The sequence below is a fragment of the Mesoplodon mirus genome (assembly GCF_964341445.2).
Source record: "Mesoplodon mirus genome assembly, chromosome: 9".
NCBI classification, from domain to species: Eukaryota; Metazoa; Chordata; class Mammalia; order Artiodactyla; family Ziphiidae; genus Mesoplodon; species Mesoplodon mirus.
The window spans coordinates 18263799-18286344 of NC_138985.1; the positions used below are offsets into that span (position 1 = coordinate 18263799).

A 22546-nucleotide genomic window follows, 5' to 3' on the forward strand; every position below is an offset into this window, starting at 1 on the left:
TATGCATCTTCCTAGGAATAAGGACATTTTCCTATGTAACTATATAGGATTACGTATATGTAATATGATACTGAAGATTAACAGTACTACCCTAGTATATAATATAGAGTCAATATTCAAATTTGCTTTTTATCCAGTCCTCAGAGTTCACACGTTGCATTTGGTTGCATGTCTCTTTAGCCTTTTTTTTTTTTTTTCTTTAAATGTTGTCTTTCAAGATCCCAGGCCAGCCATTACATAAAATGTCCCACATTCTGGATTTGTCTGACTGTTCCTTATGATTAGATTCTAGGTAAACATTTTCTGTAAAACTACTACCTAGGTGCAGTTTCATTAGAACTGTATTTTTCCTGTTTATTTAATAAATAATCCAAGATGTGATCCTTTGAGACCACATGAATTCCCTGTTTCCCAACAACGTTTCAGTCAATGATTTGAGCGTTAATTGATGATCCTTGCCGAAATCAGTTATTTTGTTGAAAGTTGCAAAATGCTGAGTTTTCTGATTCTATCCTTCCTTCTAAATTTAGAATCTGTTATTTATTTAAACCTTTTTTCCCATCACTCTCTCTTATTTCCTGCTGAATAATTTGAGAGGTACTTTGAACCAAAGATTATTTTAGACATAACAACTAGCTGTCCCAGTTAATTTGTTGTGTTACCTATTAACAGTCTTTTTTATTAAGATATAATTAACATACAACATTATATTAGTTTTAGGTGTACATATAGTGATTCAGTATTTGTATATATCGTGAAATGACCGTCACAATAAGCCTGATTAACATCTGTCAACATATATAGTTACAATTTTTTTTTCTTGTGATGAGAACTTCTAAGATCTCTCTTAGCAACTTTCAGATATACAATACATTATTATTAACTGTAGTCACCATGCTGTACTTTACACCCCATGACTTCTTTATTTTATAACTAGAAGTTTGTACCTTTTAGCCCCCTTCACCCATTTTGCCCACACCCCCCAACTCCACCTCTACCAATTACCAATCTCTTCTATGTGTCTATGAGGTTTTTGTTTGTTTTTTTTTAGATTCCACATATAAATGAGATCCTTCAGTATTTATCCCTCTGTGTCTGACTTTTTTCACTTGGCATTGTGCCCTCAAGGTCCATCCATGTTGTCACAAATGGCAAGATTTCCTTCTTTTTTATGGCTGAATATATATATACACCACATTTTCTTTACCCAGTCATCATCAGTGGACACTTTGGTTGTTCCCATGTCTTGGCTATTGTAAATAATGCTGCAATGAACAGGGGGGTTACATATATCTTTCTAGATTAATGTTTTCATTTCCTTTGGAGATGCTAGATCATATGGTAGTTCTATTTTTGATTTTTTGAGGAACCCTCATACTGTTTTCCACAGCGGCTGCACCAATTTACATTCCTACCAACAGTGCACAAGCAGTCCCATTTCTCCACATTCTCACAAACACTTGTTATTTCTTTTTTTTTTTTTTTTTTTTTTTTTGCTGTACGCGGGCCTCTCACTGCTGTGGCCTCTCCCGTTGCGGAGCACAGGCTCCGGACACACAGGCTCCACGGCCATGGCTCGCGGGCCCAGCCGCTCCGCGGCATGTGGGATCTTCCGGGATCGGGGCACGAACCCGTGTCCCCTGCATCGGCAGGCGGACTCTCAACCACTGCGCCACCAGGGAAGCCCCAACACTTGTTATTTCTTATCTGTTTGGTAATAGCCATTCTAACAGGCAACAGTCTTTTAATTTTCCCAAACTCCTGTTAAGTGCATTTACAAAATGGAGTTACTGTTTTGCTTGGTGTAATTATGTTGTTTGTTGGCAAAAGATGACACACTGAGGAAAATAAAAACATCAGTATTTCGCCCTGTTATAAGACTAAATATTTGGTCATAATTAAAAAACAAGTTTTATATATTGTTGAGGAAACCTTGTTAATCGGCTTCACAATCTGAAAGATTTAGTCTTTACAACTTGCACGTGGCTTTTCTTCTGAGAGTCTGTGCTTTTAGAAAAAGTCTGGAAGATGGTCTAGGCATTATGGAATACTAACTTCAGAATAAAATACAATGTAGTTTATCTGATAGCCACAAACCATCCTTCTTTATGGTATATTTCAGTTTGGAAACTGTCAACACTTTAATACAGGCACACCAGAACAGTAAATAAGCATAAATAAATTTTATAATCTGTTCTGCATATGACTAAAGAAAGTCTCTTGAAAAAATCTGTATAAAATTACATAAGATTGCATAGTTTGTCCAACTTTTAATTCATTTTTTCTTGAATACTCTTTATAAGCAGCAGCTTGTAGGCTTTCAATATTAAAACACTAAAACAAACCTCTCTTCCATAGTCATGACATAAGCCATTGTAAAGTATGGAGAAAATATGAAAATATGACAAATGATTAATAACTACATTATTATAAGGAGTTCATACAAATTGGCAGGAATATTGAGACCCCTCAATATATAAATGACTAAAGAACATAAACAAAATTCACATAAGATAAAATACAATCACAAATATAAACAAATATAGGGGGGAAATTAACTGAGAAATCTATAAATATAATCTATACAATTGAGGATATTTAATATTTGAATATAGGCTGTTGGAAAATACATTCTATGAAATAAGATGGAATGAGGTACCCAGGAGTCTAGGATGACTGAGTACTTTGATGTAATTATTGGGGGTGTAGATCATGAGAAATCTAAAAAGAACAAAAGGTCCCTAACAGCAAACATAAGAAGCCTCCTTTCTTGCTGCTTTTTTTTTTTTTGAGGGTAAAATGGGATATAAGTTGTTGTGATAGAGGGGATACAGTTAGAAGGTGTTGTTGAATATCTTTTGTGTAAATTTTCTGCTTTCAGTAATGCTTAAATTGTAATATATGGAATGCTTATGATTCCTTGTCAAACATACTGAGAAACAAAACAAAAGGGAAGATTCTGAAGTCAAATGGGTGTCTGTCTTTTTTGTCAACCAGGACCAAATGAGCTCTTAGTCAGGAGAGGTGTGTCCTGGTACTGGATTGAAACATGTTGAAATGGAATTCAGCATCTTGTGTCCAAGTCCTAATCCTTTTCTTAGGATTCTTTGCCTGGTTAATGGTACCACCATGTCCACAACTGACCAAATAAAAACCTGGATATTATCTGTGTCTACTCCTCTCACCACTGCTCCCCATATCCAATCAATCACCAAGCCCACCCTACCTATACTACCTCCTAAAAATCTCTTATGCATGCCTCATCTGCCACCATGATCAAAACCTCATTCTTTCTAGTGTCATTGCAATACCTTTCCCATTCTTAAATAGAACCCCCTTACTGTTATGTCTGTGTACACAAATCTGTATGAGTCCTACTCAGAGTTCTTCAGTGGCTCCCACTGCATATAGCACAGTCTGAACCGCTTTGCGAGGCCATACGCATTCTGCCCTCCACCTCTTTCTCCATCCTCATATCCTGCCACATCCTCTGTCTTCTCAGGCCATGCTATGACAATACAAAGTCACCTGTGGATCCCCCAACATATAACCCTCTGTCATGTCTCTGTGCCTTCCCCCCTGCTTCTTCCTACATTGAGAATGCCCTTCTCTTCTTTACCTCACAAACACCTACTGAAGCTCTTAGCTGCACCTCAAAAGCTGAAGAGCATCTCCTGACTCCTCCACAGAGACAACAGAGACAAAAGCAGTCACTTTCCAACTCATCCATGCTGCCAAGATGCAGTGCAGTGCACATATCTCCATAACAGCAGATATACCTCATTATGTCATAATTCCAATAAATTAGTGCTAAGATGCATCGAGTGTTTACCGTGTGCCAGACACTTACGTTAAGCAGTTTACAAATCCTCACGACACTATGAGGAAAGTAATACTATAATAACTGTTTTAAAGAGAGGGTAATGGAGGCACAGAGTAACTTGCCTGAACTCTCATAGTGTTGTGACACCGGGAAGGATGTGAAGCCACACTCTGAACTCATGCTTTTAGTAACTTTTAGCCATGTAATGTTGTTACTCTTGTTGTTGTTGTTTTGCCACTAAGCTGTACCTTGAGACCAGGACTGTGTAAGTTTAGTACTCCTATAACCTTGCATAACATTTGACACACAGTTGACAATGAATAAGTATTTGTGAATGAATGAGTAGTCTATAAAATTATTTTTATGGACCCAGTTTTCCCTTATCTTGCTGGCATACTCTCAGAATACTTGGATGAGAGCTAGTTCCCTTTGTAATTGTGTGAATCAGTTTTACATTTATATAATGTTTCTTTCTGAAAGATTCGCTCTGTTTGGTGTTGCCTACCACATTCTCTTAGGAGTAAAGAACAAAACTTTTATCGGAAATATGTTTTATCTCAATTAACACATCCTCTTTCTAAAATCATTGATAATGCTATCTTGTACAGTGTCCATGAAAATGTATCTTAACCTCACAAGAGATCTTCCCTTTTATACTCTGGTTAGCAATTACAATTTTATAAAAATAATTTACCTTTTCTTCTTAATTATTTTTATTTATTTTTACTTACTTGATTATTAGTATGAATTTTGTATCATACTTCTTTTTAAAACGTGTCAACCTTTCCACCCTAATTTACCAACCTACAAGTCTAAAGGAAAGCAGGCTTTGGTCAATACACAGAAATTGGTCCTCTATATGTTTATGGAGGGAAGGAAAATAAGCATCTCTGTTACCTGGAAATAGAACAAGTCACCTTGAGTCTACTTGCCTCCTACCTGATGGAGGTTGAGAGGAAAGTTATATCAACCAGATCTTCTCCTTGAGGGAAAAAACAAGCTCAGGTTGGTCACTTCTTTTTGCAATGATTTTAGTAGGCATTTTGCTGGAAACAGGAGAAAATTGACTGGAACTTCTATGAGGAAAACCACTATTGCTAGTGATGGAACCAGCAGACTCATATAAGGCCACTGGCTGGGAAGAAGGTCCTGGAATGGACTAAGGAGAGGTCCAGCTTCATATGAAAAAGTTCAGTAAGGCAGACTTCTAATGTGTTTTTTGTTTTTAATCCAAGGCAAATCCATTTGTCTCTGAGTTATTCTGCTTTCTTTTAACTCCCATTCTTTCTATTTCTTAAATCTCAAGTGATTTCATGTGCTTCCTCCTTTAGGGGTTGTGCTGCACTAAACCTCAGGCTTTATTTGTATGTGTGTTCCATGCAGATGGGTGGTCTCTTGAAAGCATATCATCAGATTAAGACATGCAACTGTAAGCTTTCCCACTCCAGCTCAGATCATAGCTAAGAAAATGTGGAATTTTTAAAAGTCTAAGTGTTTGGTTTATAGGAAGGAAATGGTACCAGATCCATTCATTCCCTCACTCACTGACTCACTGATCAAATATTTTACACGCCTCTATGTACTAAGCATTATGCTGGGCATCCCAAAGATAGGATGATCCAGCCTCTACCCTCAAGAAACTTACAATTTGTAAGGAGACAGACATGGAAAAAATATTAAAATATATTGAGCTGATTGCTTTATTGGAGGCATTATAAAGTACAGCAGAAGCACAAGGTAGGTAGATCCTAAGCCTGCCCAGGAATTCCAGAAGAGCTTCACACAGCTGAAACTTGAGGAATAAGCAAGAATTTACTAGGTGGACAAGAAGAAAGGCTGTTTCAGACAGAGAGATTAACTCACAGAAATGGGAAGGCAAGGAGAGCATGACGTGTTTGCGGAGCTGTAGGAGAGTCAGTTCTATGTCTCTGGAGCAAAGATGAAAGGTGGGAGTCATCTGGAAGTGAGGCTGCACAAGTAGGCAGGAACCACTTCAGGAAGGACTTGGCTCTCCACACTAGACTATTTAGACTTTATGCTGAGAGCAACGTAGAGCTCCTGAAGAAGTCTGAGCAAGGAAGTGAAGGGCTCAGATTTGCATGCTGGAAGATCACACCACAGCACAGTGGAGAACAGATTTGAGGACAGTGATACTTAAGGCAAGAGGTTAGTAAGGAGAAATGGTGCTTGAACTATGGCAGTGGCAGCCAGGTTGGAGAGGAGGCAGGGGACAGATATAGGAGATATTGTTAAAGTTCTCACATTGGCTTCTTTTTTTTTTTTTGGCTAGAAATATCTGAAACTAAATGACCTTATAACATATACAATTAAAATTAAGATGGAAACCACACGCCAATAGTCAGTTAGGATTACTGGGTTTTTTTGTTTGTTTTGCAGTTCAATTTGAAAATAATTTGGGTGCTACCCAAATGAGGCCATCTAAAAGCATAACACCCCTCTAGGGGGCTATGCTGTAATGTGGCAGAGATAAGATACAATATATTAGGAACTAAAGAACGCTTACTTATTTAGGAAACCATCTAAAGTAATTAATCTCACCATGTGATTTATGTTTTCTTAAAGAGAGAATGCATCAATAAAATAAAACCTATTGATATTGCATTGAAATGACGTAGGTTGAGTGTGATTTTTAAAAAATTTTATTTAATTAATTTTTTTATACAGCAGGTTCTTATTAGTTATCGATTTTATACATATTAGTGTATACATGTCAATCCCAATCTCCCAATTCATCACACCACCACCACCATCCCCCCTGCCACTTTCCCCCCTTGGTGTCCATACGTTTGTTCTCTATATCTGTGTCTCAATTTCTGCCCTGCAAACCGGTTCATCTATACCATTTTTCTAGGTTCCGCATATATGTGGAACAAATGACTCAATTTCGTTCCTTTTTATGGCTGAGTAATATTCCATTGTATATATGTACCACATTGTCTTTATCCATTTGTCTGTCGATGGGCATTTAGGTTGCTTCCATGACCTGGCTATTGTAAATAGTGCTGCAATGAACATTGGGGTGCATGTGTCTTTTTGAATTATGGTTTTCTCTGGGTATATGCCCAGTAGTGGGATTGCTGGGTCATATGGTCATTCTATTTTTAGTTTTTTAATGAACCTCCATACTATTCTCCATAGTGGCTGTATCAATTTACATTCCCACCAACAGTGCAAGAGAGTTCCCTTTTCTCCACACCCTTTCCAGCATTTGTTGTTTGTAGATTTTCTGATGATGCCCATTCTAACTGGTGTGAAGTGATACCTCATTGTAGTTTTGATTTGCATTTCTCTAGTAATTAGTCATGTTGAGCAGCTTTTCATGTGCCTCTTGGCCATCTGTATATCTTCTTTGGAGAAATGTCTATTTAGGTCTTCTGCCCATTTTTGGATTGGGTTGTTTGTTTTTTTAATATTGAGCTGCATGAGCTGTTTATATATTTTGGAGATTAATCCTTAGTCCATTGATTCGTTTACAAATATTTTCTCCCATTCTGTGGGTTGTCTTTTCATCTTGTTTGTAGTTTCCTTTGCTGTGCAAAAGCTTTTAAGTTTCATTAGGTCCCATTTGTTTATTTTTGTTTTTATTTCCATTACTCTAGGAGGTGGATCAAAAAAGATCTTGCTGTGATTTATGTCAAAGAGTTATCCATTCTTCCTATGTTTTCCTCTAAGAATTTTACAGTGTCGGTCTTACATATAGATCTCGAATCCATTTTGAGTTTATTTTTGTGTACGGTGATAGGAAGTGTTCTAATTTCATTCCTTTACATGTAGCTGTCCAGTTTTCCCAGCACCACTTATTGAAGAGACTGTCCTTTCTCCATTGTATAACCTTGCCTCCTTTGTCAGAGATTAGTTGAACATAGGTTCGTGGGTTTATCTCTGGGCTTTCTGTCCTATTCCTATTGATCTGTATTTCTGTTTTTGTGTCAGTACCATATTGTCTTTATTACTGTAGCTTTGTATATAGTCTGAAGTCAGGGAGTCTGATTCCTCCAGCTCCGTTTTTTTCCCTCAAGACTGCTTTGGCTATTTGGGGTCTTTTGTGTCTCCATACAAATTTTATGATTTTTTGTTCTAGTTCTGTAAAAAATGCCATTGGTAACTTGATAGGGATTGCATTGAATCTGTAGATTGCTTTGGGTAGTACAGTCATTTTCACACTGTTGATTCTTCCAATCCAAGAGCATGGTATATCTCTCCATCTGTTGGTATCATCTTTAATTTCTCTCATCAGTGTCTTATAGTCTTCTGAATACAGGTCTTTTGTCTCCCTCGGTAGGTTTATTCCTAGGCATTTTATTCTTTTTGTTGCAGTGGTAAATGGGAGTGTTTCCTTGATTTCACTTTCAGATTTTGCACCATTAGTGTATAGGAGTGCAAGAGATTTCTGTGCATTAACTTTGTATCCTGCAACTTTACCAAATTCACTGATTAGCTCTAGTAGTTTTCTGGTGGCATCTTTAGGATTCTCTATGTATAGTATCATGTCATCTGCAAACAGTGACAGTTTTACTTCTTCTTTTCCAATTTGTATTCCTTTTATTTCTTTTTCTTCTCTGATTGCCATGGCTAGGACTTCCAAAACTATGTTGAATAATAGTGGTGAGAGTGGACATCCTTGTCTTGTTCCTGATCTTAGAGGAAATGCTTTCAGTTTTTCACCATTGAGAATGATGTTTGCTGTGGGTTTGTTGTATATGGCCTTTATTATGTTGAGGTAAGTTCCCTCTATGCCCACTTTCTGGAGAGTTTTTGTCATAAATAGATGTTGAATTTTGTTGAAAGCTTTTTCTGCATCTATTGAGATGATCCTATGGTTTTTATTCTTCAGTTTGTTAATGTGGTGTATCACATTGATTGATTTGCATATATTGAAGAATCCTTGCATCCCTGGGATAAATCCTACTTGATCATGGTGTATGATCCTTTTAATGTGTTGCTGGATTCTGTTTGCTAGTATTTTGTTGAGGATTTTTGCATCTATATTCGTGGGTGATATTGGTCTATAATTTTTTTTTGTAGTATCTTTGTCTGGTTTTGGTATCAGGGTGATGGTGGCCTCATAGAATGAGTTTGGGGGTGTTCCTTCTGCGATTTTTTGGAAGAGTTTGAGAAGGATGGGTGTTAGCTCTTCTCTAAATGTTTGATAGAATTCACTTGTGAAGCCATCTGGTCCTGAACTTTTGTTTGTTGGAAGATTTTAAATCACAGTTTCAATTTCATTACTTGTGATTTGTCTGTTCATATTTTCTATTTCTTCCTGGTTCAGTCTTGGAAGGTTATACCTTTCTAAGAATTTGTCCATTTCTTCCAGGTTGTCCATTTTATTGGCATAGAGTTGCTTGTAGTAATCTCTTAGCATGCTTTGTATTTCTGTGGTGTCTGTTGTTACTTCTCCTTTTTCATTTCTAATTTTATTGATTTGAGTCCTCTCCCTCGTTTTCTCGATGGGTATGGCTAATGGTTTATCAATTTTGTTTATCTTCTCAAAGAACCAGCTTTTAGTTTTATTGATCTTTGCTCTTGTGTTCTCTTTTTCTATTTCATTTATTTATGCTCTGATCTTTATGATTTCTTTCCTTCTGCTAACTTTGGGTTTTGTTTGTTCCTCTTTCTCTAGTTCCTTTAGATATAAGGTTAGATTGTTTATTTGAGATATTTGTTGTTTCTTGAGGTAGGCTTGTATTGCTATAAAATTCCCTCTTACAACTGCTTTTGCTGCATCCCATAGGTTTTGGATCGTTGTGTTTTCATTGTCATTTGTCTCTAGGTATTTTTTGATGTTCTCCTTGATTTCTTCAGTGATCTCTTGGTTATTCAGTAATGTGCTGTTTAGCCTCCATGTGTTTATGTTTTTAATGTTTTTTTTCCCTGTAATTGATTTCTAATTTCATAGTGTTGTGGTCAGAAAAGATGCTTGATATGATTTCAATTTTCTTAAATTTACTGAGGCTTGATTTGTGACCCAAGATTTGATCTTTCTTGGAGAATGTTCCATGTGCACTTGAGAAGAAAGTGTAATCTGCTGTTTTGGGATGGAATGTCCTATAAATATCAATTAAATCTATCTGGTCTATTGTGTCATTTAAAGTTTGTGTTTCCTTATTAATTCTCTGTTTGGACAATCTGTCCATTAGTGTAAGTGAGGTGTTAAAGTCCCCCACTATTATTGTGTTACTGTTGATTTCCTCTTTTATAGCTGTTAGCAGTTACCTTATGCATTGAGGTGTTCCTATGCTGGGTGCATATATATTTATAATTGTTATATCTTTTCTTGGATTGATCCCTTGATCATTGTGTAGTGTCCTTCCTTGTCTCTTGTAACATTCTTTATTTTAAAGTCTGTTTTATCTGATATGAGTATTGGTACTCCAGCGTTCTTTTGATTTCTGTTTTGCAAGGAATATCTTTTTCCATCTCCTCACTTTCAGTCTGTATGTGTCCCTAGGTCTGAAGTAGGTCTCTTGTAGACAGCATATGTATGAGTCTTGTTTTTGTATGCATTCAGCGAGCCTGTGTCCTTTGGTTGGAGCATTTAATTCGTTCACTCTTAAGGTACTTATTGATATGTATGTTCCTATTACCATTTTCTTAATTGTTTGGGGTTTGTTTTTGTAGGTCCTTTTCTTCTCTTGTATTTCCCACTTAGAGAAGTTCCTTTAGCAATTGTTGTAGAGCTGGTTTGGTGGTGCTGAATTCTCTTAGCTTTTGCTTGCCTGTAAAGCTTTTGATTTCTCCATCAAATCTGAATGAGATCCTTGCTGGGTAGAGTAATCTTGGTTGTAGCTTCTTCCCTCTCCTCACTTTGAATATGTCATGCCACTCCCTTCTGGCTTGTAGAGTTTCTGGTGAGAAATCAGCTGTTAAGGTTATGGGAGTTCCCTTGTATGTTATTTGTCATTTTTCCCTTGCTGCTTTCAGTAATTTTTCTTTGTCTTTAATTTTTGCCAAATTGATTACTGTGTGTCTTGATGTGTTTCTCCTTGGGTTTAACCTGCCTCGGACTCTCTGCACTTCCTGGACTTGGATGGCTATTTCCTTTTCCTGTTAGGGAAGTTTTCGACTTCCCTAACATGGGAAATATTTTCTCGGGTCTTTCTCTCTCTCTTCTCCTTCTGGGACGCATATAATGCGAATGTTATTGTGTTTAATGTTGTCCCAGAGGTCTCTTAGGCTATCCTCATTTCTTTTCATTCTTTTTTCTTTATTCTGTTCCGTGGCAGTGAATTCCACCATTCTGTCTTCCAGGTCACTTATCCATTCTTCTGCCTCAGTTATTCTGCTACTGATTCTTTCTAGTGTATTTTTCATTTCAGTTATTTTATTGTTCATCTCTGTTTGTTTTTTCTTTAAATCTTCTAGGTGTTTTTTCTTTAATTCTAGGTCTTTGTTAAACATTTCTTGCATCTGCTTGATCTTTGCCTCCATTCTTTTTCCGAGGTCCTGGATCATCTTCACTATCATTATTCTGAATTCTTTTTCTGGAAGGTTGCCTATCTCCATTTCATTTAGTTGTTTTTCTGGGGTTTTATCTTGTTCCTTCATCTGGTACATAGCCCTCTGCATTTTCATCTTGTCTATCTTTCTGTGAATGTGGTTTTTGTTCCACAGGCTGCAGGATTGTAGTTCTTCTTGCTTCTGCTGTCTGCCCTCTGGTGGATGAGGCTATCTAAGAGGCTTGTGAGAGTGTGATTTTCTGATAACTACAGATAGCATGCCTAATGTTTAGTATTTATAAAATTACATCCAGAATATCTTAAAAGGCATTATCAGCTTATGTCAAGATGCTACAGCTATTGTCGGGAACATCAGGGATTACTTGCTTAGCATCTACCTACTCAAGCACAAGGATGGGAGGAGGAGCATCCCAAGCAGAAAGTACAATATGTATAAAGATCCTGAGGTAGGAGAGAATTTGGCTTGTTTGAGGAACTTGAAAGTGGCAGTGGGGCTGGAGCAAAGAGAATGAGAGGAGCAGGCACATGAAATGGTATCAGAGGAGTTGGCAGGCATCTGTTTAATTAATGGTAAATGTTCCTTCAAATTTTGGTCTTTCTCCAATTTTATTTTTGTTTTGTTTTTTTTTATTAGTTTCTGCTTTATAACAAAGTGAATCAGTCATACATATACATCTGTTCCCATATCCCTTGCCTCTTGCGTCTCCCTCCCTCCCACCCTCCCTATCGCACCCCTCCAGGTGGTCACAAAGCACCGAGCTGATCTCCCTGTGCTATGCGGCTGCTTCCCACTAGCTATCTACCTTACGTTTGGTACTGTATATATGTCCATGCCTCTCTCTCTCCCTCAACATTCCACACATGACTACACTCACTTGATTCTCTTACAACATTTTTCATCTTCTATCTTTAGTATCCTTCATGGATTCATCTTCTTCCCGTTCTTTAAATATTGATGTTCTATTGTGTTCTTCCTGGGTGCACATATCTCCTTACTCTCTACACTGTCTCTCAGGATCTTGGCCACATTCACACCTCCATGCTGATGACTCCTAAATCTGAGTCTTCCTTCAGGATCTCTCTCCCAAGCCTTTGGCCTGAATATCCCACACATTCTAACTCAGTCTGATAAAACTGAAATCACCTTTCCCTCAAAACATGTTACTTTTCCTACATTACCTAACTTTCTTTCAGGTAGGACTTCCATCTGCCCAAAGCCAGATTTTGGAATCATTCTTATCCTCCCCCTCACCCCCAGGCTCTTATCTTCCACACCTAATCAGTCATCAAGTTCTTTCAATTTTACCTCCTAAGTAGTCTTGAATATGTTCTTTCCATACTACTTCTGTCCTCTGACCTAGTTTATGAACTCCTCATCTCTTTCTTTAACTACTGAAGTAACGCCCACTGGTCTCCCCTCCAGTCTGTCACCCAGAGAATAACCCAAATAATCTAAAATGGGAGCCTGACTCTGACTGTGGCTCCCCTTCTAGATGCTACTTCATCATCCATTGATTCAAGTCCAGGCTCCTTGGGGATAACATGATATTCCCTCAGTGACATCTCCTTTCACAGTATATTCTAGCAGTACTAAGCTACATAAAGTTCCTTGAACAAGCATGCATTTGCATGCTTCTATGTTAGACAGACTGAGTTAATAGATCCTTTTCTCTGCTTCCTCTACCACTACACCATATTTAAATTAGTCACACCCTTCCAAACTGAGCTGCAGGGAACAGATCTTAATCACATTTGGTGCCCTAGAGCTCAGCATTTGTTCCTTCATTCAATGTGTATTTATCGAGTGTCTACTACCCCCAGGGTTCTGGGAAAACAGCAGTGAACAAAACAAAGTCTCAGCCTCATGGATCTCACATTCTAGTGAGGGGACTCCAGGAGATGGCCTACACAGTAGGCACCCATGGCGAAAACTTTTGAAAATCAGGCAAATGAAAGAGTCTTCTTAAACTTCTGACTGAGCATACTGTCTGGAACATTGCTCTGACTCATTTTTCCTTTAAACAAGTATGGTGGTGACTAAAACAGTTTAAGCAACAGATTGAACTGCCCTAACTGTGGATCCTGTGGTCTTCAGCAAATGAGAATTCTCCTAACTAGAGTAGAAAACATTTTCCTGTATACATGGAGATATAACCTTATATTCAAACAATCCTCTGGGGTAAGTAGAGAACAGATAACATCCCACTGAGTTAGACATTAAGAAAAAGTTATAGAAAATTAAAGAATTTTAAAGATAGTTTAAAATACCATCACATTAATAAGCTATTTCCTTCACTTACAAACCCTATCCTGTTTATATTGGAAGAGAAAAATTGATGTTTTTCCTCTTTCTGTAAAATATGCTTATTAGATAACTTCCTAAACAACTTTTATTCATGGATGATGTATGTAATACATTAGTCACTATTCTCCACAAAAGGAATGGCTGAAGACAATAAAATAATTATAAAAAATGTATAAAGTTTGAAATAACTGTGTTCTCTTCTTGGCTTCCCCCATTTAAATTAGCTCTCTCAATTGAACATCTTTTTGGATTTCTAAACATCTATAGTTTTGCCTTTGCTGATTAACTTCCTCATAAGTATCCATGATTTTCTGAACACAATGCCCCATCACCCACTGCAACCCTAGAGAGCTTTTCTACCTCCAAGGAGTAACTTTCACTGATTTCCCTGCTTATTTCCGGAGCTCTTATACATCTCTATAAAGCTGTCTTGCACGTGACTCAAACTAAACATGCCTATTTTCCCAACCTGTAGCCAACCTGTTCCTCCCCCTATGGCAGGGACACAGCTCAGTAAAGGACACCACCATCTATACAGATGCTCAAGCCAAAACTCTGGCATCGTCCGTGATTCCCTCCCTCTCTTCCTTACCCCCATACCCCTTCTATCCCTAGCTCCCATTGATTCTTTCTTCTAAATGTCCCTCAATCTGCTGTGCCAGCCCTACGACCATCTCCCTGGTTATAGCCCTAATATAGACCCTCATAATGTGTCACCTGGATTACTGCTTTATAATTGGTCACTAGTGCATCTATCATCCCCATGTCTATCCAGCCGATAGAGTGGCCTTTTCAAAATGTCAGTCTGACTCTGTTACTGTCTAATTGACAATACTGAATGTCCTTCCATTGCCAACAAGGCAGAGAGCAAATTCCGCACTGTGGCTTCTGGGCCCCTTATGGCCTGGCCCCCGCCTACCTCTCAAACATCATCTCTCACCACTCTCCTCCTAATCAAGCTATACCTAAATGTGCAGATTTCCTTGATACGACCATACTTTCAACCCCTTTACCTTTGTGCGAGCTTTTTCTTTGGCTCACCACATACTCTTTCTCCTTCTCTCGTAAAAGATCTTCTCTGACTCTCTGAGCCAGGTTAAGTTTCCCATCTGTTTGTTTCCCACACCCATCATGTTTTGTAACCACTTGTCTCACACCTGTCTTCCACTAGAATGTAAGGGCTAGGAGGAGGGGCCCTGTCTGTTTTGTTCATTCCAGTATCCCCAGCACCAAGCACAATGTAATTAGAGTAAATATTTGTTAACTAAGTAAGTAGTGTGATTGTAACTAAAAACTCACTATTGAAAAGAATTGTGAGTGAACATAATTATTAGAAAACATAAATTGTTTTTTTCCCAAAGGCGTAAGTGGTCACATTTGATCTCTGGTGACTATCTGTAACATTCCAGAGTTTAGATCTTGAATGTTAAGTCTATAGTCATATTTGCACTTCATCAGACCTATAATCCAGGCTGGTGTTTAGCTGCCTGAGTTGACATCTGGGCTGACTCATTTTAATTTGACTGTTTGAGGTTAGCTTCCACAGCTGTCGTAGCACCATGTTGTCAATCATTTGACTTTTAGATCACAATTTAACTTACTTGGAGGAAGAAAACAACAGCCTTCAGTAGACTTATTTTTCAGTCTTTTAGCAGAAAACAACTAGCTTTCTTCTCCGTAGGTGCTCTTTCAGATTGTGTGTATTCTTTACAAGAAAATTAAAACAGTGAATGGGACTTCAGGCTATATTCCTAAGTTTTTAACTTTTCCTCAGTTAAAAATTGTAATATATGGTCTTCGAAAATAAAAACTGAGCTTTTCACAAATGCTAAAAACTAGCATAGAGCATCTAAGCCTACCTTCGTTAATTCAACAAATGTTCACCAGATACTTCAGGCTTGTGATGAGTGCTGTGGTGGAATTATATTTTGATGTACTTTGTAATGTGCTTTGATCCTTCTTGTTACCCTGTGACCCTTCAGACCCAACAGCCGGGCCTTCTACTTATATGTGTCAGGGAAGGGTTTTTACAGAACAACACAAGAGAAAAACATCCTAGACTTGTAAGCTTTAAATTCTAAACCCTGAAAGACTTGGAACATGACATTTTTAAAAACCATGTAATCAGTTGGCACATTTCTTCCACCCTCAGATTAGACAAAGAATCTATGCCAAGAGAAGAGACGGGGAGCAAAGAAGAGAAGAGGGGAGAGAAGCAGAGGGGGAAGGAGAAGAGAAAGGAGAGAGAAGGGGGGACGGAGGGGAGGGTGGAGGAGGAAAAGGGGAAGGGAGAGCAGGAGGGAAGCAAAGGAATGAGGTGCTGGGATACAGGGCCCTGTTGCAGACCTCCCTGGACTCTATCTCCTGGTAGGCTTGGGGGTCTAAGAGTACATGAGAACTCATTCTACCTTTCCCTGGTATGGCTGTGCAGAGCAACAAGGCAGGAGAGTTTTCCTGCGCTCATCATTGTACCAGCTAAGATCTAATGAGGAAAATAAAAACAACTCTAATTTCAAACTGAGGAAATTTAATTGTGAAAGAGAATTGACGACCTAGGTGTTAGAGAACTGAGGAACCTAATGGAATAATGACAAATCTAGAGATTTAGCAGCAGGAAACCACTACCACCCCTATGCTTGAAGGACAGTGGGAAGCAATGGTGTTTATCAGAGCCCAGAGTCCGAGGTCACGAGGGAACCTAGAACCACAGCAGTTCTGACTAAAGGGACTAGATCACAAAAGACAGCTGATGGTAATAATGAAAGGAAAGGTGGAGGAAAACCCTGGCCTCTCCCTCCTTCTGACCCTCCCATTGTGCACAAATGCCTCGCAAGCACCAAACCCAACTGGAATCTAACGGACATGAATCAGCCATTCTGTAGGAGAGTGAGAAGGGTGAGGCATGGGTCTGAGGGCAAATACACCCAGATGTAACAGCAGGAAAATGTCTGCAGGGGATGTCTGGGATTGTGGACCTAAGAAGGGCCTCACAGAGTCCCCATGCCCCAGGATGACCCAGAGGGGCCCAGAGCAAGGGCCCCTATGACAAAGGAGCCTGAAGACTTGAAGGGGGGCTTGGAGCCAAGAAAGGGAAGACACATCAGGAATTTACCAGGAAGGAAACCAAATGGGCCCTCAGACATCTCACTGGATTCCACCTTGGACAAAAGACAGCATTGAGAAGACCAGGCTTGATTCCACCATGAGTTGACTCCATGTAACTGCCCTGAGCTCCCACTCTCATACTACATTTAGACAACACTCCAGGGAAGGAGAGAGGAGACCACCTAGCAGAATGGAGGCTGAATCTAAATTCAGTCTTAGATAAAGAAAGGAAAGAACCTGAACGAATGAACAGACATAGGTATTTAAAAGAGCCCACTGAATATGTAGGGCAGGATGGACATATAACACAGGTATCAGTAATGCAGTGAGAAACAGAAACAGGTCGTGTTAAAGAATGCACTGTGGCTGGAGACGTACATAGAGAAGTTCCTGTACTTGCCTGTAAGGTAGGACTTCTCAGAGAAGGCCTCAGAGACAGGTGATATTTGATGAGCTTGAGGGATGAATAGGGATCTAGCAAGCAGATTGGGGAGAGATCCTCACCTCTGTTGTCTTCTTCTATCCCTCCCAAAGCTCTGATTTTTAAGAGAAGCCAGTACATTCCTTATCTAACTAGAGTCCATTAAAGTCTTTCAGAAACATGACAGATCTCTGGGTTTATCTTCATTTTCATTAGTAAATGGGGCAGTGCTGGAGTGATAGGATAGGTGTGACCTGTGTTTCAACTCTGACGAGTAGCAACAGCAGCTTGCAAGAAATGAGTTTCTTAAAATGTAGCCTCTTATAGATTTGTAGAGGCCATTTCTAGACTTCAGTTTTGAACTAAGGACTTGGATCTCAAGGCACTCAGGTAGTCTTATAGAATATACAATCCACAGGAAAAATATACCTAAGCCATCCAAAATATATCTCCACAATAAGCAAATGTCTATAATTGAAACACGTTTCAGATCTATCACATAAAACTCTGATCTCTCAGGACTTTCCTCAAAATATTGTGTTTTGCCAATTTTTAAAGCAGAGAAACAAGACCATTGATTTACAAATAACCTCACCTATCGCTATTCCAGAAACAATATTCCCAAACTTGCCCTTTATAATCCAATATTCTAAGAAATAAAAATAATTGTTGTTCTCTTCATTGTTTACACAATGGAAAATGATTATATTACAGAAAGCAATAGAAGTCATTGAATTGTTTGAACACTTTTTTTTTTTACCTCATTAGAGATGTCTGTTCCAGAGAGATCTACTGATACCAAAGAAAAGATGTTTACAATAAATTCAACTCCTAGGTCAGTCAGATGTTCACAATTTCGTAAACTCAAGTAGTTTAAATTAGAGCAGCTGAAAGAAAGTAGCATGAAGAGTTCATTTTAGCTTTTAATCACACTGTCAGTAGAAATTTCTTCATATTAAAAACTACTTGGGGAAAGCAAATGCTATTGAAACAAGGATTTTCCTTTTCTTGTCACAAAAGTAAGCTTAAACGTGTAAATAATTGGGGCTTCCCTGGCTGTCCAGTGGTTAGGACTCCACGCTTCCACTGCACAGGGCGCGGGTTCGATCCCTGGTCGGGAATTAAGATCCCACATGCTGTGGGCAGCACGGCCAAGGAAAAAAAAAAAGTGGGAATAATTGACATTACAAAGTTGAATGAAAGAGAGGTGGATTATTTTATAAAACATTCTGTGATTTCATTTCATATTGCAATTTCTAATAAGAAAAAATATATTACATGCATACAAAAACTATCATGTAAATACCACGGTGAATGACCACTAAAAGTGCAAAGTTAAATTTCTCACTTATCTTTACAAGATTGTTACAAGAATTGTACTTAACCTCTTAGTGTACACAAGACCTTTTACAAGTAAACAGGATCAAGAATAAACCCACCAACTAGAATAACCCTTGGGAAACACTGTAAAGGTTTACATAGAGATGATATCCTTGAAAAGTACAGAGAAGTCACCCAGGTATAGTTATTCATAACTTCATGAGTGATTTCATCTCAAACTTTCTCCAAGTTGAAATTTAATTAGAAACGTCTTAGATATAGTCAAAAGATTAATTCATTCCATGACTCCAATGTCTTATTTTGTTTCGCTGAATATTGGACCAGCTTCTGGGCATCCCTTATGTTTTCCAAATGGCTTCAAAAGTCTGTCTCTGATCTGTCCTATTAACAAATATACAATTACTAATAGCATGATGTAAAATATTATTGTTTTATCATACCGCACTGATAGTTTTGCAATGGAGGCATCACCCAGGTGGATACAGTTACTTAAATTTAGCTCTCTTATCTTTGTGCTTGCAGGACCATCAAGAAACTGCTTTAGTCCCATGTCACCAATTCTGTAGGAAAGAGTAACAAAAGCTCTGCATGTGACTTTATGTATAAATATGTAGAATACTATTAAAATAATAGTTACTAAACCCAATATATTCCAAAACAGCAAGGTGATATCTATATCTGGTATTTTGCCAACATTTGTAAACCAAATTTGATTATATAGCTTTTATTTTAATAGAAAATATATAAATGATAATAATGGGAGAAATATTACTAAAAATGCCATTCCTATTCATTTGTTCATTTAATTAGGTGGCCTAATTATTAATAAAACAGATAGCCTATAAGGTTTCTTCCCTGGGGTTAAAATGTGATCATGTTAAACAGTGCCTGATGCAATCTGCAAAAGAAAAAGACAAAAACTTAGGATAGGGAGAACCAAGCCTAACAGTCAAACTACTGTCAAAATCTTGGAGGAATTTCCACTAAGTACAAGTCAATTTAGCTGGACTGGAAACCTAATAAGTTACCTAAATGTCCTTTCTTTCTGAAACAGAGAAAATCTGAGGCTGTAAGAAGGTCTTGACCTCAGTCTTCCCATACTTTCCTTAATCATAGACACCTATGTGTCAGTGCCATCCCTTCCACCCCTCCCATGTAAGTCCACATTTATAAATGATTCTCTAAATTATAGTCAACCAGAAACACAGTTATAATAAAATGACAACAAAAACAAAGAAAATTGTGCAGTGGTATTAGGTAAAGGTAAATAAAATTAACACAGGGGTGATAGTTTTACATAGAGTTAGAATACTAGTAAAAATATTAAACAAGACTAACAGGGTAATTTTACATTGATTAGGTATCACCCCAATGAAGATAATATGGTTGGGTATAGAATTTGGGGATCATATTCTTTACTGCCATGAAACTGCATACAGTGAAATGGTGTAATGATGTAACAATTTAAAAATATATATATACATGTGTGTGTGTGATCAAAAAAAATCAGACTATCCATAGAAATTAACACAACATTGTAAATCAACTATACTTCAATAAAATAATTTTTTTAAAAACTCAGGGTGGTTAAGACTCCATGCTTCCAATGCAGGGGGCACTGGTTCGATCCCTGGTTGGGGAACTAAGATCCCACATGCTGTGCAGTGCAGCCAAAAAAAACCAAAAAACAACCCCCCCCAAAAAAAACCCTAAAAAATCAGGCTGGCCTTGGATTTCTCCTCTGCAACAGAAATACCAAACATATAAATGTATATATATTATTTAACAATATAAACAATATTAATAAAAATATCAATTATAAATATATTTTCTGTTACAGAAGAGAAATCCAAGGCCAGTCTGGCTCCTTTTTTTTTTTTTGGTAATTTTAGTCATGAACTTTTATGCAACATATAATATAGCATAAATCCAAAATGAAAGAAAAATAAAAATTCAAAAAGAACTTAAGATATAATTTTGTATTAGACTTAACTTTTGACAAACAAAAAAGGGGCCTAAAGTTTAAGTAATATAATTAATGTAATTTAAGTTCCATGGACTATTCATATATATTCAACATGATAAACAACATAACCATCATCTTTTTCACCAGCATTACCCCTAAATAAAGATCCCAAAAGACAGAAGTTGTGCAGCCTGTATTTTTATACTATGATGTCATAAAAGGAAAAATAAGTAACAATGATAATTAGATATAAACTACATGGATATCTGAATACATTTTTAATAAATAATTCTTGGGTAGAGAGAAAATCAGATAAGTATTATAAAACTATATATCTTTCCAAAATTTATATATTTAACATAATTTCAATTAATATCTCAATAGGATTTTTTCTAAAATATGACAAAATTATTCTAAAGTTCACTTGGAAGAATAAACTGGCAAAAATATCTAATAACTTAAAAGAAGACTACTAATAAAGAGAGTCTCATTCTATTAGATATTAAAACATAAAGCAGTAATAATAATAAAGGGTAACATTTCTTGAGTGCTTATTATGTGCCAGACACTATTCTAAGTACATTACATGAATTAACTTATTTGATCCTCACAACAATCCTGAGTATATACTCTTTCTTTTCCCCATTTTACAGATAAAGTACTGTGCAAGATTAGACAGAAAATAGATAAGTGAATGGAACAGAAAAGATAGCCTGAAAACAGACATTTATATACTAACACACACACATATACTGACATGTGTATGTGTATATATATGGATGTGTATATATAGATGTATATATACATTTATATGATAATCCTGGAGGCATAAAAGCCAATAGAAAAGGACTTTTCAGGTAATGGTCCAAGTTAATGGGTTAATGCAGTTAATCCTAAACCTGGCTGTGCATCAGAAGCACCCATGTTGTTTTTTTAAAAATATATAAGCTAGTGTTCCATCCCTAGATATTCAGATTCAGTATCTCTGGGGTAGGGCTTGGGCATATGTAGTTTTATTCAGCTCTTCAGGTGATTCTGCTGCCCTGGAATTTTCACTTTTAAATCATATATATTTTTGAAATTTATCTTTTTATTACTGATTCCTAATTTAACTGCATTGTAGTTAGAAAATATAGTTTGTTTGTTACTAATACTATGAAAGTTGTGGGAACTTGCTTTAAAACTTCATACATAGGGGCTTCCCTGGCGGCGCAGTGGTTGAGGGTCTGCCTGCCGATTCAGGGGACACAGGTTCATGCCCCGGTCCGGGAGGATCCCACATGCCGCGGAGCGGCTGGGCCCATGAGCCATGGCCGCTGAGCCTGCACGTGCGGAGCCTGTGCTCCGCAACGGGAGAGGCCGCAGCAGTGAGAGGCCCGCGTACCACAAAAAAAAAAAAAAAAAAGAAAAGAAAACACAATAAAACTTCATACGTAGTCTATTTTTTGAAGGATTGATATGTGGTTGAGAAAAATGTATACTTTGACTCTCAAACTTCCTGTTTTAGGTGTATCTCTTATAGATGAATTTTAAGAATCTAATCTAAAATGCTGATATTAAACCTTCTCTGTCTGTTGTTATACTCTATCACATTTTTCTTTTTATTTTTTCACTCTGCTGTCATTTCTTCAGTTATCTTCCAGCTCTGTACTTCTCTCTTCAGTGAGTTCTAATCTGCTGATAAGCAATTCATTTTCTTTATTTCAATAACTATGTTTTTTATTTCTAAAAGTTAGTTTTTCAAGTAAACCTAGTTATTTTTATCACATTTTGTTGTCTGCTCATGTTTCTGGTTCCATTACTTATTTCTTCAAATATTTCATACATAGTTACTTAATATTCTATGATAATTCTAATATATGAATTATGGAAGTTCAAATTTATTTTGCTTCATGGTGACTCATATCTTTGTACATTTGATGGTCTTCAGTTGTGAGCACCTATTTATTTGACTTTAACCTATGGGAACTTTGGATGCCTAAAGAGAAGGTGCTTTCCTTCAGAAAAGCTTTGAGCTAACTAACTTCTTCCAGGGGCCTCGGTACTATCTACCTGAGACCACTTTGTCCCCCTTGAAGCGGTCTAGAGACTGCAGAAGTCTCAT

General features: G+C 37.4%; 1 protein-coding gene across 1 annotated transcript in view; it reads right to left on the bottom strand.

Moving 5' to 3' along the window:
• Nucleotides 1–22546, bottom strand: part of FBXL13 (F-box and leucine rich repeat protein 13) — a gene marked incomplete at both ends in the record, with an annotated part of 188464 nt that overhangs the window by 27759 nt on the left and 138159 nt on the right. Inside the window, 2 exon segments of the mRNA XM_082632412.1 lie at nucleotides 17896–18022; nucleotides 18917–19036. Of these exon segments, the coding sequence (XP_082488538.1) occupies nucleotides 17896–18022; nucleotides 18917–19036 (247 nt within the window).